The sequence below is a fragment of the Nanorana parkeri genome, unplaced genomic scaffold (assembly GCF_000935625.1).
Source record: "Nanorana parkeri isolate BGI_ZX_2015 unplaced genomic scaffold, ASM93562v1 scaffold431, whole genome shotgun sequence".
NCBI classification, from domain to species: Eukaryota; Metazoa; Chordata; class Amphibia; order Anura; family Dicroglossidae; genus Nanorana; species Nanorana parkeri.
Window position 1 is genome coordinate 793,592 of NW_017306699.1, and position 22,071 is coordinate 815,662.

The following is a 22,071-nucleotide window of genomic DNA, read 5'->3' on the forward strand; positions in this document are numbered from 1 at the left end:
CATTTTGGGTTTGATAAAGAGTTGCGCTAATATCATGTGACGTAAACATTTGTATTTGCCGCCATTTTATTCTACAGGGTCTCTGCTTTCAGGAAATATATATAACTCTCTGGGGTTTTAAGTCATTTTCAGGCCTAAAATGTGGATTATAACATGTGCAAAAAGCGCCTTGGCAGCAAAAATGGAAACAGTGGGTTGGAATGTAACTGTGTTTGTGTTCGAACTGTTTCAGGCATCTGAAGGATTCCACATGCTAAGATACAGAGGACTTGAGGATGATCATGTGGAAAGTCGAGAGCTCCATCTTGCTGTGTCATTGGACGACCCACAACACCTCGCAAAGTTGTTATCTCTGGACAGATATAAGAACTATGTTGACAGCAGAAGTGGGTGGGGCGTTCCAATGACCCCTCTGCGACAGGCTGCTTCGAATGGCTCTGTGGAGTGCCTGAAGATCCTTTTGGCCAATGGCGCAGAGGTGGACAGCCTGGATGTGAAAGCCCAGACTCCTCTCTTTGCTGCTGTCAGTGGTGGCCATTCTGAGTGTGTTCGAGTATTATTAGAAGCTGGAGCCAATCCCCGTGGCAGTGTCCACAATAACTGTACCCCTGTACTTACAGCAGCTAGAGAAGGGAATGCCCAAATCCTTAAGGAACTTCTTGAATATGGAGCTGATGCCAACGTCCGAGCAAAGTTGGCTAACAGAGCCACTCCCAACCCGGGCTGTACTGGACCTTTATATCTTGCAGCAGTGTATGGCCACTTGGAGTGTTTCAGAAGTCTTCTTCTTTATGGTGCTGACCCAAATTATAATTGTACAGACCTCCAACTTTTAAAAAAAATGAAGCATCCACAATCCGTGCTCGAGATATGTTTGAAACACCAGTGTCACCCCGAATTTGTGAAATTGCTCATTGACTTTGGTGCTGACTTGTATTTACCCAATGTACATGCAATGTCATTGTCAGACAGTCCGTCATTAAAGCTTATCGAGAGGGAAAAAGGTAAAGAGGGTTTTTTTTTACCTAGGGGAATGATGGAAACTGGTTAGTTGATGGGCATGGGACAATGCAGCTGTCACACGCCGGCTCTATAGATTGAGCTGAGCATACCTCTGATCACTCAGCTCACAGTCTTCTCCATGCAGAGAGCAGTGACTATCAGTGGGGTGGGCACAGTTGGCTTTGGCTCTAGAGAGGCAGATCCAGCTGTTACTTTGGCGGTAGGGTGGATCCCAACAATATTGTTGTGATCTTTCCTGCCTGCAGAGCAGCTCTGTGCTGTCAGCATATAGCAGGCAGTAGCCCACTATATGCTGAGTTTGGGTCATAGGAGGACATTAGTAAATACACTCCTGTGACCCAAAAGAGAACTACAGTCAAACCTTTTAACTGCATCAGAGAAAAATCAGGTCTCCTACCCTGCCAGTAGGGCTGTGATATATGACAGAGCTGTGTAAATTTCAGGAGGGGATAGACAGAAATACAACTTTGGCAGGTAAAACTCCCATTCTATATATCTTTTACCAGTACATTCAGCTTTTTGCTCAGCTTTACATTTGCTCTGTTTTATTGAATAAGCCTGTTAATCTATATCCTGTTTGTAAATAAAACCAGAGTGTTGTGAAACTGATAGACCTGAGGGTCCTCGGTGACTGCAATGCTGTGTACAGGTCTAGGCTTGACCTGTAACTTCTTATACCAGGCTATCAGTATAAAATGCATGGATATTTCAGATTTTTCATCATTTATGTCTTGTGATTTTAGTCTGATTACCCACCACTCCAGGAGGACTATCACATACTGTTCACACTGCCCAGTGTCAGCTCTGTCACCCCTAGCATTCAGGGGGTCAAAACATGTCCAATACAAGTAGTCCAGTCCGTACATGGGTCTTTTTAAATAATACATGTTAAAACCAACAGCAGAGGAAAATCTGTTATTCCTTCAATCCAGGGCGACATTTCAAACCTGTAAGCGCTCTTTCTTAAGCCATCATAACCACTGTGTAAGGCTACACATCATGATCATGAGATGTGATGTCTACTCAGCACATAAACATGCTTTCCTAACCTTAAAAGAAGAACTCAAGGGACATTTTTTCTTAACCCTTGTAGTGGGGGCTACCACTGCACTGCAAGGGTTAAGTGCTCGTTTTGGTCTAGGTACAAAGAAAAAAGTTATACTCGCCTGACCCTTGGAGCCGGGTGGCTCCTACAGCACTCCCTCTTGCCTGTCACCTCCTATACTGCAGCGATGGTGTGTCCCTCAGCATCCTCATGTTCTAAATACTGTGCATAGAACCTGATGACTCAAGGACCTTAGACTGCTGCAGCGGAGGGGGAAAGATGCTCCCAGTTTCGGGTGAGTATAATTGTTTTATGTTGGCACCTAGAACAAAACAAGCACTTAACCCTTGCAGTGTGGTGGTGGCCCCACTGCAAGGGTTAGGAATCATTTTTCCTGGAGTTCTGTAAGTAGATGTGTATGTTTATATCTGGATCTTTCACAGAAATGCGAAAATCTACCGTCGAGGGAAACACAAAATAAAACAATGTGCTTTCATTTCATTTTTCCATCAAAACATACAGTACATCAACGAAGATTGCTAGGGATGTGTGTAACTATATACTCACAAGTGGCCATATATTGGCCTATTCTATACATTAATACATGTTTTTATACAGCTTTCACTCAGGATTCACTTGTTTTTCCTACTGAATGCAAATAGAAAATGTGTGACTTGTATGGAAATATTTATAAGTGGACCCCTTAGTATTCAATCATTGCTGCATGTGTGGATTGAAAGCAATTGCCTCTAGATAGCAAAAAGCCTGGATAGAAAATCTTGGCTGAGGTGGCATTGCGTCTTCTTACAGTAACTTCTGTTATTTTTCCTAACATCTGTCTAGCGTTCATTTATTCATACCTACACATGTCAACTTTGTCAAGTCACGATCAGACTTCAGGAAAGCAGCCAAAACGACTTACTGTAGGATTACTTTAGGTGATAATTGTAATTTGGATTGTATATAAATCTCTAACCATATACACAGGAGTGATTGTCAAATTAGGACCGGGGCTGCTGGAAATCAGCATGGGCATGCCAGGTGGCACCTTCTCTATGGGTGCAGTGAGTTACATTATGGAATATGTATAATGAAAAATTGGCTCATATGACAGTTGTGTCTTTAATTTACTTATCGCATAATGTCTGCTGTGTTGTCCTTTACATGAAGTAAAAAATACCTCTCACATGCCAAACTTCTAGATTTCCCAAAATTGGCCACAGGTGTATGACCAAACCTGGTAAATAACTAGATGACATATCATGATTATGTCATATATGTCTGCAATTCATAGCAGAAGTATCAAATTCACAAATCTCAGACCATTACCAACATTAATCACAAACCAGTGTTATCCGTGCACATGTATAATATAAATGGGAATTCTGAACTCTTGACCACAGTTCTCAGTACCTGATCAGCCAGTAACCAGGCCAAAGCACTGTCATTGTGGTGGTGTTCTAGACATATGCAAATGCTGACTGCAGAAAGTTGTTCTTTTCATAGACTTTACTTGGGGACTGAGGCAGTGGATTGCAGACAAAGTAAGATTGGGCACTTGTCATGGTAGAAGTGTGTACCATAGACAAAAACTGACTTGTAGTAAATCGGTATTTCCATAGACCTTTTTGTGGACTGAATTGGTAGATCAGGGGAGGGCAGACAAAATAGGATTGGGCACTTATCATGGTAGAAGTGTGTACCATACACAAAAACTGACTTGTAGTAAATCTGTATTTCCATAGACTTTTGGGGGGACTGGAGGTGGTGAATGAGGGTAGTGCAGACAAAATAGGATTGGGCACTTGTCATGGTAGAAGTGTGTAGCCATAGACAAAAACTGACTTGTAGTAAATCGGCATTTCCATAGACTTTTTTGGGAGCTGAATTAGTGGATCAGGGGAGTGAAGACAAAGTAGGATTGGGCACTTATCATGGTAGAAGTGTGTACCATACACAAAAACTGACTTGTAGTAAATCTGTACTTCCATAGACTTTTTTGGGAGCTGAATTGGTGGATCAGGGGAGTGCAGACAACGTAAGACTGGGCACATAGTAGATAGTCATTTAATGTATACTATGAATGTATATGTCAAAAAGTTAAAAAATTTGCTAAATTCAGTTACTTAAAATGTGTTTTTTTTTTTCTTTAGGATTCCCAGGGTCCCTTATGTTCCAATGCCGTGTGACAATACGGAGGCTGCTTAAGCAAATGGGAAAACTGCATCTCATTGACCAACTGGAGATGCCTGATAGAATAGTGGGATACTTGCAGCACCACAATAGTTACTGTCAAAGACAAGACCTAGAAATATGTAATCAGAGGGTGTGATGCAAGTGAATCAAGAAAGGACACTACCGCTGATCTATTGTTAAGCCCTACCTTAACCAGCTTGGAGCTTATAGCCTGCAAATGATATGATGGCTCTGAGAAGGCTTGCTTTCTTCATATAGGGTGAAAAAAACTGTTGTGGCATGGCTCACTCAGTGGATTGACTTTTTAGTTGGATATTCATTTTAATCTCCATCATGTTTATAGGAAAACTTTAGAATACCATTAAAATTCGAGTACATGTTAACCCTAAGGTAGTCGGTGCTCGGCTCTCATTTCCATTACATAATCTGCTCTCCTCACATTACTCAGTTCTACTCGCAGCCTGCTTCCTCCCTCAACTTCCCGCCAGTCTCCTCTCTCCCCCTGGATCCAGTGGATGGGGTTAGGTCGGGGCCATGGCTGAAGTGTACCAGCATCCCAATCTCTTCCTGCTCCTTCCTGCAGGCCTGTGGGAAGGTAGGGATCTTCTATGGTATGATCCTGGGAGGGGGAATCCCTGCTGGGAGCCGTGAGTGACAGTCACGGCTCTCTGTAGGGATAGATCGAGAAGTGAGCGAGCGCCGGTATGTGTTCGCTCACTTCCCGATCTACTGAGCCGACCTGTGACAGTTTCATTGTCACAGGTCGGCTCAGATTATGAGGCTGAGTGAAAATCACTTGCCTCATAATTCTCCTTTAAGTATATCTGAACGGAGGAGAAATTGATCTGGGAAACATAAAGTTTGCTTATAATCCCAGATAATTTGTCCTACGTTTAAATAAACACAAGGTTAATGAGAATAAATGAACCCTCAGGTCCCGTTTACACTGGCCCATCCGCTAAAACCCTGCGTGTTTATATTTTTCCTCAGCGCAAGCTGTGGTATGAATAGGACACGTAGAAAACAGTGGTTTTCTATGTGTCCTAGTAGTGACCTGCATTGATCCGGTGCGCTAAAACACAGGTCACCGCTGTATGCGTAAATGAGCCCTAACAAGTCACCATAAATCATGCATAGTCTCTGAGGAAGGGTCAGCAGAATGGCTTCCTGAGGGTCATTAATCAGCACGACTAACCATCGGAAGCAATTGTTATCTCACAGAATTTTCGACTTATTGGTCAGTGTAAATATGCGTCGATCCTTCCCTCCTCTCCATCGCCTGTGAGTACATTGCAGGGTGAATATTTTACACAAACTCTTTGGATCAGCAAATAATACTTTCCATTCTACGAGAGCCAAGTCACTGGACTGTCTGTGGATGGTTTGGCGGCTTGTCATTTGGAAAGTATCCCACGTAACGTTTTCTACATCTTTTCTGAGAAGAAATCTAATTTGTTTCACATACACTGCCTCCAGCTGCTGACTATGCGCCATATTTCACTGCGCCTGCTCGGAGGTCTTTTCTGCGTCTATAATGCCTCAGGTTTATCACAGAGTGGCTTAGCAAGCAAACCAGGAGAGTTTCATCTATGCAACAACTCCAATGCCCACAAAATAAGTGGCACCCAGGTAAAGGGCACCTCACCCCCAAATTAGAGCAAATATCATTCAAAAACAGCAAAAGTGGGGTTTTAACAGTAGTCCATACAGAGGAAACAGAAAACCTAGAACATTTAATTCCATATACAAAATAAAATCAAAAAGTTATTAAAAGAAAAGTCCTTCATAGTAAGTGAAACGTCCCTTATAGGCCCACATTACAAGATATATGAATTTGGTTAGGAATCAATCACTCTTCCTGGACGCATCGATTGTGCATCCAGGGAGAGTGTTTTCTAACCGCATGTAATCATATCACATCATTACATGCGGTGTGCAGGCGTTTACATGCAGTGGCTGTCACCTGATCATTAAAGGAGAACTATGACATGAGTGATTTCCACTCACCTCATAGTTCTAAGCCGACCTGTGACAATGAGACTGTCACAGGTCGGCTCAGTAGATCGGGAGGTGAGGGAAAACATACCGGGTTCCCTCACCTCTCGATCCTGTCACGGCTCTCTGCCGTGACAGGGGGAGGGGCTGGATTCCCCTCTCCCCGCTCCGATCTGCCAGCGCTGACTGGCGGAACGGACGGGGGAGGGTACAGCTGGCTCTGCCTCTAGATAGGCAGAGCCAACTGTCACTCACGCAGCTGGGCGGATCCCGTCATCTAAGTCGGGATCCGCTCCAGGTGCGGCGTCTCAGTATACCGCTAGCTGTAGCTCGCGGTATACTGAGCTTAGGGTAACGGGAGGACGCTAGTTTGTGTCCTCCCGTTACCCCAAGGAGAACTATGGGGAAAAACACTGACCCCATAGTTCTCCTTTAACTTGAATGGGTGACAGCTGTTACTTGTAAATGCCAGATTAGGCTTTCTTGCTGCAGGAAAACACAAGTTCCTGATCCCTAATTGCACCTAAACTTACAGATATGAATAGGGCCCTATTGTGTGTGTATTGGTGTCCGTAGTACCATACCAGATATAGTTACATTTTTTTTTACACAAGTCGCATGTGACTCTTGCAAGCCCTTTTCAGGTAATCCTTACCATCAGAGACGCGTGTCTCGTAATTCAGATGGAATCTCTTTAAGCCGGTCACACATTCTAAGCTATTTGTGAGAAATCGTCACACTTACCACTACTGCAAGTGTAGAATGGTGTTTCCAGGCCTACATGTGTACTGTCTGTCTTCCATGAAAGGGTACGCCTGCTTCCCCATTTTACAGTCGTGCTAGTGCAATCAGACGGGACAGTCCGTGAAGCCATCTTCCAGCCAGTAACACATTCAAAGCTAACATGATCACATACGTTGGTGTTACCAGGCCAAAAGGTACTACAGTTTTCTTCTGTGAAGGGGTACACCTGCTTCCCCATTTCACTGGCAGCTCATTGGCTGCCTGCTGTTTGTTCAAAAATTTTCAGACCGGCTCTTTTGATCAGCGGCTCATCAAGCACCGGCGTAAATTCGAATAATGTATGGCAAGCTTAACAGTGCACCTTGCTGACACCTACAGGCAAGGTCATTGTCACTGAAATTGTGTGTAAAACAGTTACCATATAATTTGCTAGAGGTACCCCAAATAGTTTCCCTATATACACACTATATGTCATAAGATGAAAGGAAAAAGTGTTACTTGTTATTTTGTATATAACACTCAATAATGGGAACTGTAGTTTCTGGTTGCTTGAGAGTTATTCGTAACTCTCAAGCAACCACCACCCCATTCAGCTGCTGGCTAGCTTATGCATTTATAAGCAGCCGGAAGCAATAGCCAGACTGCTATTGGCTATTTCAAATTGCAAAACCTCTATTAAAACCCTGCCCACTGAGCAGAGGAGTGGACCTGAGGCAGAAAGTTCTCGCTCAGATTCGCTCCTCTTCTCAGTGGGCGTGTACAATAGCCAGCCCGCTATTGCAAATTGTAATAGCCAATAGCAGGCTGGCTGTTGCTCCCCTTTGTTTACATTCCGCAGAATCTAGAGGCCAGCAAAATGTAAACAAAGAATATTGTAAGCAACTAAATACATTTATCACAACATCAGTTGTGATATCATACACAGCCCTGCCAGCCCTTTGCGCCTGCCCGACACATGCGTCCCACAATTGGGCGGAAGTGAATCGGCAACCATTTAACTGTAGGGAAGGGAAGGGAATGAGACCAGAGGTGCCTGCCATCAGGTGGTGGACTATGGATATAGCCACCAAGTTGTAGATTGATCTTGTACTCCAACTCCGCAGCCTAAATCACCATCGCTCTCCGCTCCACCTATAATTTAACACAACAATAAATGAATTCCTATCTTTTATAAAATGTGAGTCCTATCACATAATGACGGCATATGTTTAACAAAACAATTTTTAATCTCTATATAATTTATAAGCATTTTGCTGACAATTTGGTTCATAAAATTTCCAATCTCTGTCATTTAATATAAAATAATCTCACTTGGGAGGTAAACAGCAGAGAAAGCAAACAACCTTAGGACAAGCCCTGCATTTCATCATGTCATATGTCTGATATATAACCCTTTCATAGAGAACTGAGGGAGAGGCGACACTACATCACACACATGATTTGCATCTCCACAGTACAAAGCAAGTAGGACGTCCCCGGGTCCATATATTAGCCTATCCTAGCATTGTAAGGACCTCTATAAATCATGGACAGAAAAGAAATAACACTCGGCGTAATGTAGTAACAGCCGCACAGACAACTGCCATAGTAAACGCAAGTGTCACTTGTCAACACAATGCACAGAGGTGGCAATGGAAGAGGCGGAGAGCCGCTCTATGCATCTCTTCTCTGATTGGCTGCCTCGGCAGTCAATTTTAGAATGCGCCAATGAGCCGACTGTTTTCTCCTCCCTGATTTGTTGGTCATTGGATTATCCTCTGCGTGTAAGCGGTTGTTAGTGAACGCGCTGATTGGTCCGCAGGGCTGCCAGTAACCGCAGTAGTGGGAGGAGGTGGGCAGGTAGAGGCCGCGCTGGTACAGGAGCATCAATCTGCCGAGAAGGGACGCTGGAGTCCGGAGCGCCGAGAGCAGGAGACGGCGGAGGCTCGGGGCCTAGAGCGAAGCGCTGCAGGTGAGGAATGTATTACAAATACCTGAGCTTGGGGGAGACTTGTATGTCTGTGATAGCTGCGTACACACACACACGGGGCTCATTGTGCTGCGGATTACAACATGGCACCGTTCTCATCAATAGACACCCTTCGCTGTGTGCAGGGACCCCCAATAGGGGGGGGGGTGTCTGATTTCACAGTCTACCCCTTGCAAAGCGCTCCATGAAATCTTCCTTTTCTGCAGACTGCATCTGGCTCGTTATTCCATTCATAACACTCAAAGTAGATCTGTGTTTTCATTTTGGGTAAAGAAGAAATAAAACTCTTGCAGCATTTCATTTTTGCCACCTGTGTCCCAATAGGGAAATGTCACTTCCTGTCCTGTAGACTCCAAAGGAAGTGAGAGGATATCTTTTAAATGGGAGTTAATCCTCTCATCGTTGTCATGGGAACAAGTGTCCCCCATTGTAAGATTTCCTCTCTGTTCCTGTTCTGGTGGCAACTCAGAATTTTGGCTTTACCCATCACTTTCATATCTGGTGCCACTGGTGATCAGGACAATTAGAGAGAGTGAATATCTCTAATGGGGCACAGACAGAAAAGGTTTCTTGTGCTTTCATTGTACTTTGAGGATGTGAAATGTATGGGTTTCTGTGTTTATAGATCTGCCATAGGTTGGTTCAGGTCCTGGCTGGGTGACATATCCCTGGAAATCACTTTTAGGGCTCATTCCCACCAGATGCATTGATCAGCCTGGGGGTAATGCATGGATACTGCGAAAGCAATTGTCCTGTTCACATCATACATGTCTGCATTCCTGCACCCCTTACAGAGATGTGTGTCAATGTGCTGCATCACTATGTAAAATGAAGTGTCATTTTTTTAAAGATAAAAAGTAAACACTGCAAAGCATTGTAACAAGGCATCGCTCCGCTCATACATAGCATGCATGTTATGCGATCCATAACCCGTGCCTGCTGGTGTGAACAGACCCTTAGACAAGTGTATGCAGACATGACCTATGTTTAGGATGTTTGTCTGTGATGATCATGTGACTGAGGAATAGAAGAATCTGACATAACAAGATACAAACTCTCCATGAATGTTTTCATAGTAATTTTCTGCAGCAGAGGAATGGTGGACTGTACAAAGCTGCGTCATGTACCGTCATATGGCCATCCTCCAATCTGATCGCTGTACATTTTATTGCACTGTGCACATAATGCTGGGACACGGTGAGAAGCTCAGTGGTTGTCATCGTATAGGGATAGTTGGCACAACTGAGCATTGTGGTCATGTTTGCTGTGCAATCATCAGTAATGAACATGGAAGCTTTGTTCTATATGAGAGAATAGAGAAGATTTGATATTGACTGCAGTATATTCCCAAGTACATTTAGTGTCACTTGGATCATTTTGAGTTATGTTTCCATTATGAAGATAAGAATACCTTACGATCTGACCATACAATAACATTTACCAAAACCATGTCATGTGAGCACCTACCTTATCCTTCTAATCAATCCATATCCAGTCAGGCAGGGCTTTGCCTGTTGGAAGATTGTACAATCAGACTGTAGCATGCGTGGTGAGCTTTACAGTCTTAAGTCTTCTTTTTTTTCCTGGTTTGGGAGAGTTTCAGCTTTTATTACTGGAAGGAGAAAGGTGTGGGGCACTGGATCTCTCAAATCTGTGTCCTCATTCAGGTATTAAGTAGGGGTGTGCGTGGGTTTGGTGCACACTAAGCAGTATGCAGTTGGCACTTTGTGCCCCCAATGAAGGTGAGCCCTAAGGATAATCATTCCTTCTGCACTGCTTAGGCCCTGTTCACATGATTTTCAGGTCCGGATCAGGTGCGGATCTGCAGACGCGGTGCTATGTGTTTTGGTCGTGTTTTTGATGCGTTCCAGTAAAAAAAAAAAAAATTTCCCCCCCTAGAGTGGGGCTGTCAGTATGTTAGCTGCATTGCAGTGCGTTTTTGATGCGTTTTGCGCTTCCTGACCGTACAAAATGTGACATGCAGTATTTTTTCTGTCGTAACCTGAACGGACTGCACACGTGAGAACTGTAGCCCATAAAACACATAGGGATACATTGGGATGCATTTTTAGTGCAGGAGCGTACGGATCAGGTCAGCACAGAAAACGGACGTTGTGTGTACAGGCCCTTAAGTCTAGGGATGTGCATGGGATTATTGGGAATCGCACACTGCATGAGCCCTAAGAGTAATCATTGTGCTTGGTGCTAAGCGAGTTGTCCTGAGCAAATCTGTCAGTGACGCATCCCTCTCCTGGCTCAATCAGCTGCGGCTGGGGCATTCCTCGTACGTTACATGTAACAAAGGGTTGGAGAATGGCCGGCGACAGCTGATTGGGCCAGGAGGGGGATGTGTCGCTGACCGACTTGCTCAGTTGAACTCGCTTAGCACCAAGCTCATGCACAATCTTTACTCTTAATGCCTCATTCACACTGGAATCGGCTGGCACGTACAGCTCCGTGCTCCGTGCACAGCTGTATCGGGCATCTTCCGGGAAGGACAGGTGCTGCGTGTGATTTAGTACGCAGCCCCCGTCCTTCTCTATGGGACTACGTGGCCGTATGCCCCCCCCCCCACACTCTCACCCGCCCTGCACATCTGTGCGGGTGAGCGTACTTGTACGCTGACAGGATGGATCCTGTCTGCGTCAGAGCCAGGGAACGCGCACCCCTATGGACCTGCACTTGCGTTGAGAGTAGGGGATTGCAGTGGTATGTGGCAGTTCTTGGGCAGACAAAATAATGGTTAGCTGCAGCTAGGGCTGCAACAACTAATCGACATAATCGATTATAATCGATTATTGAAAAAGTTGTCAACTTTTTCAATAATCGATTAATCGGCTTCTGATTGGTTGGCCCTGTTCGGCTCCACACACGCTGCGCGCCCCACCTCCTCCCCACCTCACGCTCGCCGCTGCCAGACCTGCCCGCATCCAAGTTAGCTGCAGCTCTAGCTGCAGCCGTAGAACACTGCTTTGGCCGTAAAGACTAAATAGGACCATTTACATGTAACAGAGCACATCATTTACTACACTTTATTGATGCAAAGGTTATCTTTTGTTTAGTGGAAGCCTGTACTGAGAGAGGCCATGCAACTAATATTTTCAAAAAAAGTTCCACGATAGTGGCTTCCTTGTGTCTTCAGTGCAGCCAAATGCAGGATGCTTTTGCAGTGAGTGGATATGGTGGAGATTTTTGGCTCCATGCATTTTGCTCCCCGGTGAAATACAGAAAAATCCATGACAGTTGATGAGGCTCAGTCCATTATTTGAAGCTGAACTCCGGTTTAAATTAGAAATGACCCTTGCGATAGGGCTCCACCACACTGGGTTGCATGGGTTGCTGTGTCTAGGAACCAAATAAGCATCTATACTTGCCATGTTCCTTCCCTGGCAAATGGCACTCTGCTCTCTGGGGTGTGGGTGATCCTTTGCCATCCTCGCATAGAATGCAGGACTGCTGCACTAACCCATCAACAGATTATCTTTGTTATGGCTACAGCAATTCTCAGTTTTCTTTTTTATGTCTGCCTTCTCTTCTTTCAAAGTAAACTGAACACTGCATGTGCCTCTCTCTCATTTCACAGACTGCCCCCAAATACCATTTCCAAAAGGGTGTTCTGCTTCACTCTGCTGCCTCCTTTTAATCTCAATAATCCTTCTCAGTCTGGGTCACCTTAGTCTTGTAACAGTGTGCTACCGCAGGGACCTAGTTATAAAAAGAATTAGTTTACATCTTTGTTCTTCAGAATGTTGATCCTGGCAGTTTTATATAATTATATAGTTTGAGAGTCACTGACCCAGAACAAGCAAATGTCCTGACCACTGATATATGCATACTTTTGTTGTGGGTCAGTGACCGTTCAAGAAGGATGAGCTTGCACCTTTTAAAAGCAAGTTGGCAATGATGCATCTTGTATAGGATGAGGCAGGGGAAAGGAAGCTTCCACATTATTGCGCTGAATGTTGCTAACTATTATCTCCAGTCTGTGTACTGTACAATATAAACACCGATCAGCCGTAACATTATGACCACTCAAAGGTGACGTGAATAACTTTGATTATCTCATTACAATGGCACCTGAAAGTGGGTGGGGTATATTGGGCAAAAAGTGAAAAAAAAATTTCCCCTTGATATGATGGAAACAAAAAAAAAAAACGGGCAAGTGTAAAGGTGCCCACACACCTTGCGATCGTACGATAATTGCGGAAAATCCCGCGATCGTACGATTATCGTAAGGTGTGTGGAAGCTGTGCGACCTCTACTACTGTAAGGTCGCACGACTTTTATCTTAGGAACATGTTCGAAAACCCGCCGAGCATCGTACGATGTTCGGCGGGTGTGTAGCATGTTCGTAAGATAAAAGCCGGATGGGCCGGTGTGCGCAAGCGCACACTGCCCGTTCGGCATTGCGGTTATCGCAGGTACGATCTGCCTGTCCAAGATAGGCAGATCGTACGTTTTTTTTAATTACCTTACAACCATCGCAAGACAAAAGTCTTGCGATTGGTTGTAAGGTGTGTGCCCAGCCTAAGGATTTGAGTGAATTTGTGATGGGTAGGCAAGAGCCAAATTGCAATGGCTAGACTGGGTCAGAACAACTTCAAAACTGCAGCTCTTGTGGGGTGTTCCTGGTCTGCAGTGGTTAGGACCTACCAAAAGTGGTCCAAGGAAGGAAAACCAGAGAACCGGCAACAGATTGATGCACGTGGGCAGCTAAGGCTAGCCCTAGTCCGGTCCCATAGAAGAGCAACTGTAGTTCAAATTGCTAAAAAAGTAAATGCTGGTTCCGATAGAAAGGTGTCTGAACACAGTGCATTGCAGTTTATTGTGTATGGGGCTGCAGTCAGGGTGCACATGCTGACCCGTGTCCATCACCATGGCCCATTTTTTCTGCTTTCAACTTCAGGGATAAAATGTTCACTTGCTGCCTAATGTGTCCTATCCAGTTCCAGGTGCCATTGTAACGAGATAATCAATGTTACTTGTTTCACCTCTCGGTGGTCATAATGTTTTATAGCTGATTGTAAAGCTTGCTTGTTTTTGTGTTTTTCGGTTTTTTTTTAGTGCTTCAATTGCTCACACATACCTGGTGGTCCTGCCAGTTCCCATTTTTTCATTCTCCTTTTCACTCTCCTCACACCGAGCACGGAAGCAGATCCGTGCTGGCATGGTCATTTTGAGTCTGTCTGCTCCCTTTTTAGAGATCCATGATGCGGTGCAGATCCATGACCACCAACAGCAGTCTTTTATGGCACTGGGAGCCACACAAACCAGAAGTGTCTGAGCTGACACTGAAATCTAGTAAAGTTTGGGGGCACATAGCAGGCCTAGGAGTTCTGCATTATTGGACATGGCTGCAACAAAAGAAACATATGGGTAAACATTTTCACACATAAATATACATTCAGATTATTTGGGTAAAAGAACACAGGTGAACACAGCAAAAATGCAGAATCCTAGACTTTTGTCCAACACACCTCCAAAGTAACACACTTGTGTGTACTGGCCCTGTTGGGAATAAATGGTTTTCTCATGTCCATGCATGTTGACTGCAAATTTGAATAAGCTGTATGTGCTTTTTAAGAGCATTGTATAGCATCATTGTATTTATGTTTGATTGTTTCTAATCATAGGTCTGATACGTGTCAAGAGCAAATGCGGATCTTGTGGTGACATTCATTTTGGTTACAATGTGTCTGCAGTCTTTGAATAAAAATGAGCATCATCTGGATTATTATGTATCCCAGTGTCACATTGTGCCCTTCAGTTAGCTTCTCTTGGACATGGTAAGTGACTTGTAACTTGGCGTGCAGAGGTACAATGAAATGCATATATAACTTACTGTCTGATATGCAGGGAGCTCTATAATTCAAGCTTTGAGTTTAGTGACAATCTCTTTTAGCCACAGGCAAGCCACTATCTTTTGAACAGTGCACTAGAAGTCACTTCATGGCTGCTTTTTTTTTGCAGTTACTGGCTCAGATGTTGGAGCTAGACGCTTCCTGCTACAGAAGGTCAGGATGGGAAACACTGTATTTCATTCTATCCTGAACCTTATTTCTGGGGCTTCTCAGTTGGAAATATAGTGTACTTCTTTTCCAACCTAGATCTGTGGCACAATTACATTTGATTTTTGGAAACCATTTTATATTAATTGTGCAGATGCAGTTTACCAGTTTAGTTTAACACTAAAATCAGGGATGGGCAACTCTAGCGCTCCATGTTGTGGAACTACAATTCCCTTGAGGCATTGCAAGACTAACGGTTATAGGTGTGCCAGTCAGAGCCCACTATACGTCAATACCACATGACTATACGCCGTTCCAAAGGGACCAAGCCGTCACTGTGATCGTGGTGATACCACTCCCAGCCTCACCCTGCAGAGAGATTTCACAGCTCGCGAGACAACAATCTCAGGTCAGAAAGTGATCGTCACCAGGGTTGATGAACTCCGCAGTCGACCCCGTACACACAAAAACAGTCGCTGTCACCACATCATGTGTTAGCATAAACGCACACCATTGTCAGCAGGTGCTGTGACAATTCAAAAACTTAAAACAAAACCTATGATACCAGTGTCCTCTCAGACAGGAATATGACAGGGCTACTATACAGTAGCACTCTTCATGGAGACAAGGATACTTTAAGTACAAAATGTATTCTCAATTCCATAGATTCCATTAAAAACATACATGTACATACATTGTCTCAATTCTGCCTTATTGCCCCTTTCCCTCGGAATCAGTACGGCGGAATCACAGACGCATATGGGGCAGGAGAGCTTGTTTATCTATAAAATGGCCATCATTTAATATTGTTCTACTAATTTGCCAATGTTCAATACATACATCAAAAATGGCATCCAATTTGTGTTTCACGGATATTTTAAGTTCTTATTTAGAGCGTAGAGATGAGCTTAGCAATATTTTAAGATTGTTGTTTTATTTTTTTAATAAAAGAAACTGCAAGAAGAAAAATGATACAGAATTTTTTTTTTTTACAAAAAGATAGAAAACAAATATTTTATTTCTTTTTATTTTACTGTCATTTTAAGAGAAGAAAACAAGGACACCACACCCCTATATATTTAAATATCAACAAAACAATTTCAGTGGAGCTTTTTAGGCTACATATCTATCTTTCTATATTTCTCCTCAATGTTACAGTCATATATATATATATATATATCTCTATCAAGTTTGGGGACAGATAGAGCTTTCTTTTGGAGGTATATAATCACCACGGGGGGTATTTTTTATTTTTTTTTATTTTTTTACTATATAGTTAAAAAAAACCAAAGTTTCCCTACGTTATGTTATAAAACATTTTATTCTTACCCATATTTTTAGTAAAACATAAAAGTCAGGGTCACGTTGGGTAAATAGATACCAAACATGTCAAGCCTTAAATAGCGTGCGCCCGCAAAAAACGCCCATAGGTGACGATTAAAACGCTTTTACTGTTCATCAGTTTAGTGTTATCAGTGATTAAAGGAGAACTATGGGGTCAGGGCTTTTCCCCATAGTTCTCCTTAGGGTAACGGCAGGACACAAATTAGCGTCCTCCCATCACCCTAAGCTTAGTATACCGCGAGCTGTAGCTCGCTGTATACTGAGACGCCGCAGCTGAAGCGGATCCCGACAATTATGTCTGGATCCGCCCAGCTGCGTGAGTGACAGCTGGCTCTGCCTGTCTAGAGGCAGAGCCAGCTGTACCTGCCCCATCCCCGTCCGTTCCGCCAGTCAGCGCTGGCGGATTGGAGGGGGGAATCCAGTCCCTCCCCTGTCACGGCTCTGTGCCGTGACAGGATCGAGAAGTGAGCGAACACCGGTATGTGTTCGCTCACTTCGCGATCTACTGAGTCGACCTGTGACAGTCTCATTGTCACAGGTCGGCTAGAACTATGAGGTGAGGGAAAAGCACTCGCCTCATAGTACTCCTTTAGGCTGGGTTCCCACCTAGGCGTTCGAAATATGCGTGTATGACGCGCGTTTTGCGGTGCATGTTTTAACCGCGATTTGCAGCCCACAACGCGCGTCAAACGTGCGTTTACGAGGGCTATCCGGCTGTATCCTAATGGATACGCGCGGAAATACGCCCCAAAGAAGCTCCTGTACTTCTTTGGGCATACAGCGTTTTTCAGCACGTTCCGACACGCTGAAATACGCCCAAGTGAGAACTATGCCCATAGGAAATAATAGGATTTCACTTGCAGGGCGTTTTACAGCGCATCGATCAGCGCTGTAAAACGCCCAGGTGTGAACCCGGCCTTAATGGCTCTAAAATTATTGCTCTCACTCCGTTTGCGGCGATATGCAACATGTGCGGCTCTCTGAGTAAGGGAAAGGGTTGGCCCTTGATGACATTGAGTTTCTTCTTGATGGTCACATGAGAGCCTTTCTGTTGATGTTGCATGAAAGCTTCCTCTTGATGTTAAACGACACCACCTGACTGCCTGCACAGCTGCTTTTTGTCAATCCACTAGGGGGTGTCATTGAGCCAATTTTAGCCGCCATTTTTTTATATAGCCTCCAATGAGATAAGCGAATACCAATCCCATAATATCAAGCAGTCAGGGTTATTAAACAGTGCACATGGAGAATGTTTGACTAACAGGCTAATGTCGCACAGTTAAGCATTCCCATCAGTGGCGAGATCGCTCTGAAAGACACATGTGGGCAGTAGAACATTCAGTGCTGTGTTTGTAGCTCTCTTGTCGGCCACTTACATTTTAAAGTGGTTTTGGCAGCAAAGAAGTATTCTGTCTTTTATTAGTGTTTGGGATTATAGTTAGTGCCTACAGTACTGCAATAAGGCAGGAAAATGGGCTATGAAAGAAAAGATGTCCATTAACTGTTACATTTATTTCAGATTTATCTTACTGGGAGCGATAATTTTGTGATCTATTGGAAACATTATGTGCAAGTGTCTTAAGTTTTTTTGTTTTTTTTCCCCCTAGGTCTGCAAAGAATGTTTTTATGTTAACCAAATTCCAGTGCCTCTACAATCCCGCTCTTAAAACCAGCACTCATTTTTGATGTATAACAGTTGTCATGGAAACTGGCAGAAGTTGCCAAGAAAAAAATGCTAGAAAGTCCTCTTCCATCTGTGCAAAACAAGATGAGGGTCACAATGATGGAGAGTGCCCCAAGGTGGATGTGCACTCTACACAGTCATGTATGGAACAACAAACTCAAGGGAAGCAGAAAAAAACTCCATTCAAATTCTTTGGAGGAAAAAGGAGCATCGTCACTTTACCCAGCTTCTTTGGAGGAAAGCACAAAGGATTAGGAAAAGGAAATGCTAGAAAATCAATGAGCAAAAGCAAGACCCATGACGGCATCAGTGATGTACCTGGGGATGATGGAAAGAAGGGCTGTTCTGATCATTCTATCAACAGGCATCATGGACATGACCTATGTAAGACAGGCAATATTCTTCCCAGCTCTCTTAGTGCAGATTCTGGAATTACATCTCCAGTTAAGCTTGATTTCAGTTTCCATGATATATCTCCTATGGGCAGCACAGAGTGCTTTGAAAAAAAGATGAATGGAGAGAAATCCTTCTCCTTTCCGAGGCCTAAGAAAGGGTTGAAGGGATTATTTAGCAGCATTCGTAGGCACAAGAAAAACAAAACTCCTGACCCTGACAAGTGTGAGAGGTATGACCATATTACCGAGACTGTTATTTTAGAACAATTGAATAAGTACCCATCAGAGGATGCTGAACTGCAGTGCAGCAGTGAGCAACCAAAGAGGAGGAGCGAAGAATCTGTTCCCACAGATTGTTTACGGAATCTGACAATTGTGTGTGAAAATGAGGAGGAGACTCAGCAGGGTTCTGTAAGCCCGCCCAACCTAACACCACAGAAATCCAAGGAATTTGTTGTGGAAGCCAATGAAGGTCTCCCTAATGACCAAAATCCTGTCACCATTTCCAAACCTGACTGCCTTACTGATAGTTCAGTCCCGGAAGTTTCCTCTGATGTTTTAAATACTGACCTTGACAGAGAATCCTCTCTTAACTCTGCTGGAGACCACCTCAGCCTTATGTTTGAGGATGTGTCATCACTGAAGAGTTTTGATTCCCTTACAGGATGTGGGGATATTATTGCTGAACAGGACATTGACAATATTAGTGATACTTCCCTTTCCTTAGAAAGGAGCAGGGAAACGACTAAGAGAAGTTCTTGTCTTGTTACTTATCAAGGAGGGGGAGAGGAGATGGCAACACCAGATGACATGGAAGAGGAGTACCTTCAGAGACTTTTGGAAGATGGCAATGAAGTTGATGCAAGCTATGAACTGGAAGAAAAGGTACATGAAGAGATGTCCAAGGGTTATACTGAACTGCAGCCACATGCTTATTCAGTTGGTGCAGAAGATGCCTTCGTTGATAGAACTGTTCTAAGCAGCGCAGAGTTACTGACTCCCCAAAGTGACCATCAAGTGTCTGCACCAAATAGTGATGAAGGGTACTATGACTCTACCACACCTGGACCAGATGATGATGGTGGAGAAAGATTTTCTCATAAAGAACGTCTTCCAAGAGACAGCTACAGTGGAGATGCACTTTATGAGTTTTATGAGCCAGATGACAGTCTCATGAGTCCTGCACCTGGTGGAGAGTCTTTGTATGAGAGTAAAACACTATGTTCTGAAATATTTGATCACTTTTTTGATTTCAATCTTCCCATAAACAGTGGGTTAAGCCAGGATGGAGAGCGCAAAAAAGGTGCAACTGAAACAGAAGAGGAACGGTTGGCAGTAATTCAAAAACAGCTGCTGTTCTGGGAAATGCAAAGAGAAGCAGCATTGAAAGGATTAGGACATATAAATAAAGATACTTTTTCCAAAGAAAACCAAATTGAATGTGATATCAGGGCTGTTCACTTATTGGGCAGGAGCAAGGGCTGCCTTACAAGAGAACAAAATGTTAGCAAAGATGTTGGTGACAAAGGAATGCAGCATACGGAAACTGGGAAACAGACTTGGAAAGACCATCAGGAAACCCCTTTACCAGACTCTGATTACCACAGAAGTTACATACATCATGTGGATGGAAATGGCCTTGTTGAGAATCCTGGTTTTGAGTTGAATGTTGGTAGCTTTGAAGCTCGAGACCAGAGTGACACTAAGTTGGCAACTACTCCCAAACTTTCCAATTCTAGTATTTCACCTATGCATCATGTCCACAATGTATTTAGTTCTGAATTTACCTGCCTGTCTAACTACAGTGCAGAAAATGAATGTGAGCAAGCAGTAGACTTTGCTGATAATGGCATGTTATTTTCAAGTATTTCTGAAAGACTTGGCGGTGCTGGTTCTAGTACATCATTTCATCACAATTTAAATGCTCTTCCAACTATGATCACTTTTGATGTAGTTGATTTTGAAAATGAAGGTGAATGTGAGCAGCAAGTTGATCTAAGTCCAGATGGAGAGGTTGTATCATCCTTTGAGACTTTTGACCACAGTTATGTACAGGAATCTTTGGCTGAATGTGATGAACACTTATTACAGATGGACTCCCATCAGTCTTTCAACAATTATACTTGGGGAGTGACCAGCCTTCCTCGTCACCTTGAGCAGTATAAGCTGAGTCCTTTTAAGCCAGTTCCACTTTCTGTTAACAGAAGAAGCAAGTCATTAGACACAGAAAGCTTGGAGCTTGAGCTTGGTGGAATACATATGTCTAAAAGTGGCTTGAAATCCTACGATTTGCTCACCCCTTGGGAGGATAGAAAGAATTCTAGTCAGTGTGAAGATCGCTGTGCAAATGGAGACAAAGCAAGGTTTAACGGGTGTAAAATGTTGGGGCAAATTGTTCTGGCAAATGAAAAGTCTGAAGCCTATACACCAGTTCTGTCTCCAAAGCAGGGCTATAACAGGGAACTGCTGGGTTCCAACACCAGTAGCCAGCTGCCACTAGATCGCAGGGAGATTGGAAACACCACTACAGAGACTGTGCAGTATAACACTAGGCAGCCTCAAGAGGATTCCAAATCCTGCCGATACTCCAGAGATAACACTACAAAAAAGCTTGCTCGTGTGTTACCTCTGGAGGAACAAAGGGGTGTAGATACACAGTTCAAGTGTGATTATGATGCAGCTTATAAGCAAATTAAGACCAAACCTGTTGGTGTTACACAAGCAATGCCCCAGCAGCACAAAAAGGACTATTATCTACAGTTGGACTTCGTGGAAAGGTCTGGGCCTTCCAAGAAAGGCATTTTGGAGCACAGGGATACATCACCCATTGATTGGAGTAATAATTACAGTGAATGTTCAAATGGCTAATTAATGCACACTGCCAAGATTTTTGTTTATATAAATTAAACGTCCTGCATTAGTGAAATGAGAATATGAAAAGAAATACAAAATGACTTGGAGACTAGCCCATCCACAAATGAACGAATGTAGTACAATTATTTTACACATTTTTCAATACTTTTTAATGTTTCCTTTACCTATGAATGGTAAACTCACTGTTGGAAATGTGTCACTTAGTTGCTTATTTTATTTGCTTCTAAACTTGCAATGCAATGGAAAAAAACACCGCAGTGCTTTATTCCTAGAATGTCCCTTTCATGAATAATACAAGTTATGTGACAGCCCTGGCATTGCCATGCCACTCACACGACTTGTGGCATAGACACCCAGCAGCCTAAAAATGTAAATCAAAATGCAAAACAATACTCTCAAGGAGTAGAATTTTATTACTCATTTTCCTATGCAGTGCGTTTTATATTTTGCACGTTTACTTAACAGACTTTGGCATAAGCCCTGGTACACATGTTGCTGATGCTAAGTGAAATACAAATACAAAATACATGGCAAAATAAATAAAGAGCCACTGTAATGCATCTGTACTTGGTGAGCACACAAGCCCAATGTGCTTTAGCATTTTTTTAGACCTCTTTTTTGCACTCCATGCTTGATTTTGAGTTCAGATTGCCTGCATACTTCAACTGTAGGATTTTTTTTTTTAAACTTTAATTAAAGCACTATACAAATTCCTTTACATAATGATTCTTGAATGTCTGGAACACCAAAAGTGTATCTAAACCCAAAAACAAACATTTGCAGCCTTAGATGTG

At 43.4% G+C, this 22,071-nt stretch overlaps 2 protein-coding genes across 2 annotated transcripts; both read left to right on the forward strand.

Moving 5' to 3' along the window:
- Positions 1 to 221: 221 nt before the first annotated feature.
- LOC108789929 (ankyrin repeat and SOCS box protein 12-like) lies at positions 222 to 14,256 on the forward strand. Its single transcript, XM_018560074.1, has 5 exons — positions 222 to 1,004; positions 4,222 to 4,394; positions 4,713 to 4,875; positions 8,805 to 8,954; positions 14,174 to 14,256. The coding sequence occupies exons 1-5, from the start codon at positions 251 to 253 to the stop codon at positions 14,254 to 14,256; spliced, it is 1,323 nt and encodes a 440-aa protein (XP_018415576.1). The 5' UTR covers positions 222 to 250.
- AMER1 (APC membrane recruitment protein 1) lies at positions 8,802 to 21,282 on the forward strand. The gene is made up of 3 exons (XM_018560087.1): positions 8,802 to 8,954; positions 14,606 to 14,758; positions 17,932 to 21,282. Exon 3 carries the CDS (start codon positions 18,026 to 18,028, stop codon positions 21,269 to 21,271), a length of 3,246 nt encoding a protein of 1,081 aa, XP_018415589.1. The 5' UTR covers positions 8,802 to 8,954; positions 14,606 to 14,758; positions 17,932 to 18,025; the 3' UTR covers positions 21,272 to 21,282.
- Positions 21,283 to 22,071: the final 789 nt, after the last annotated feature.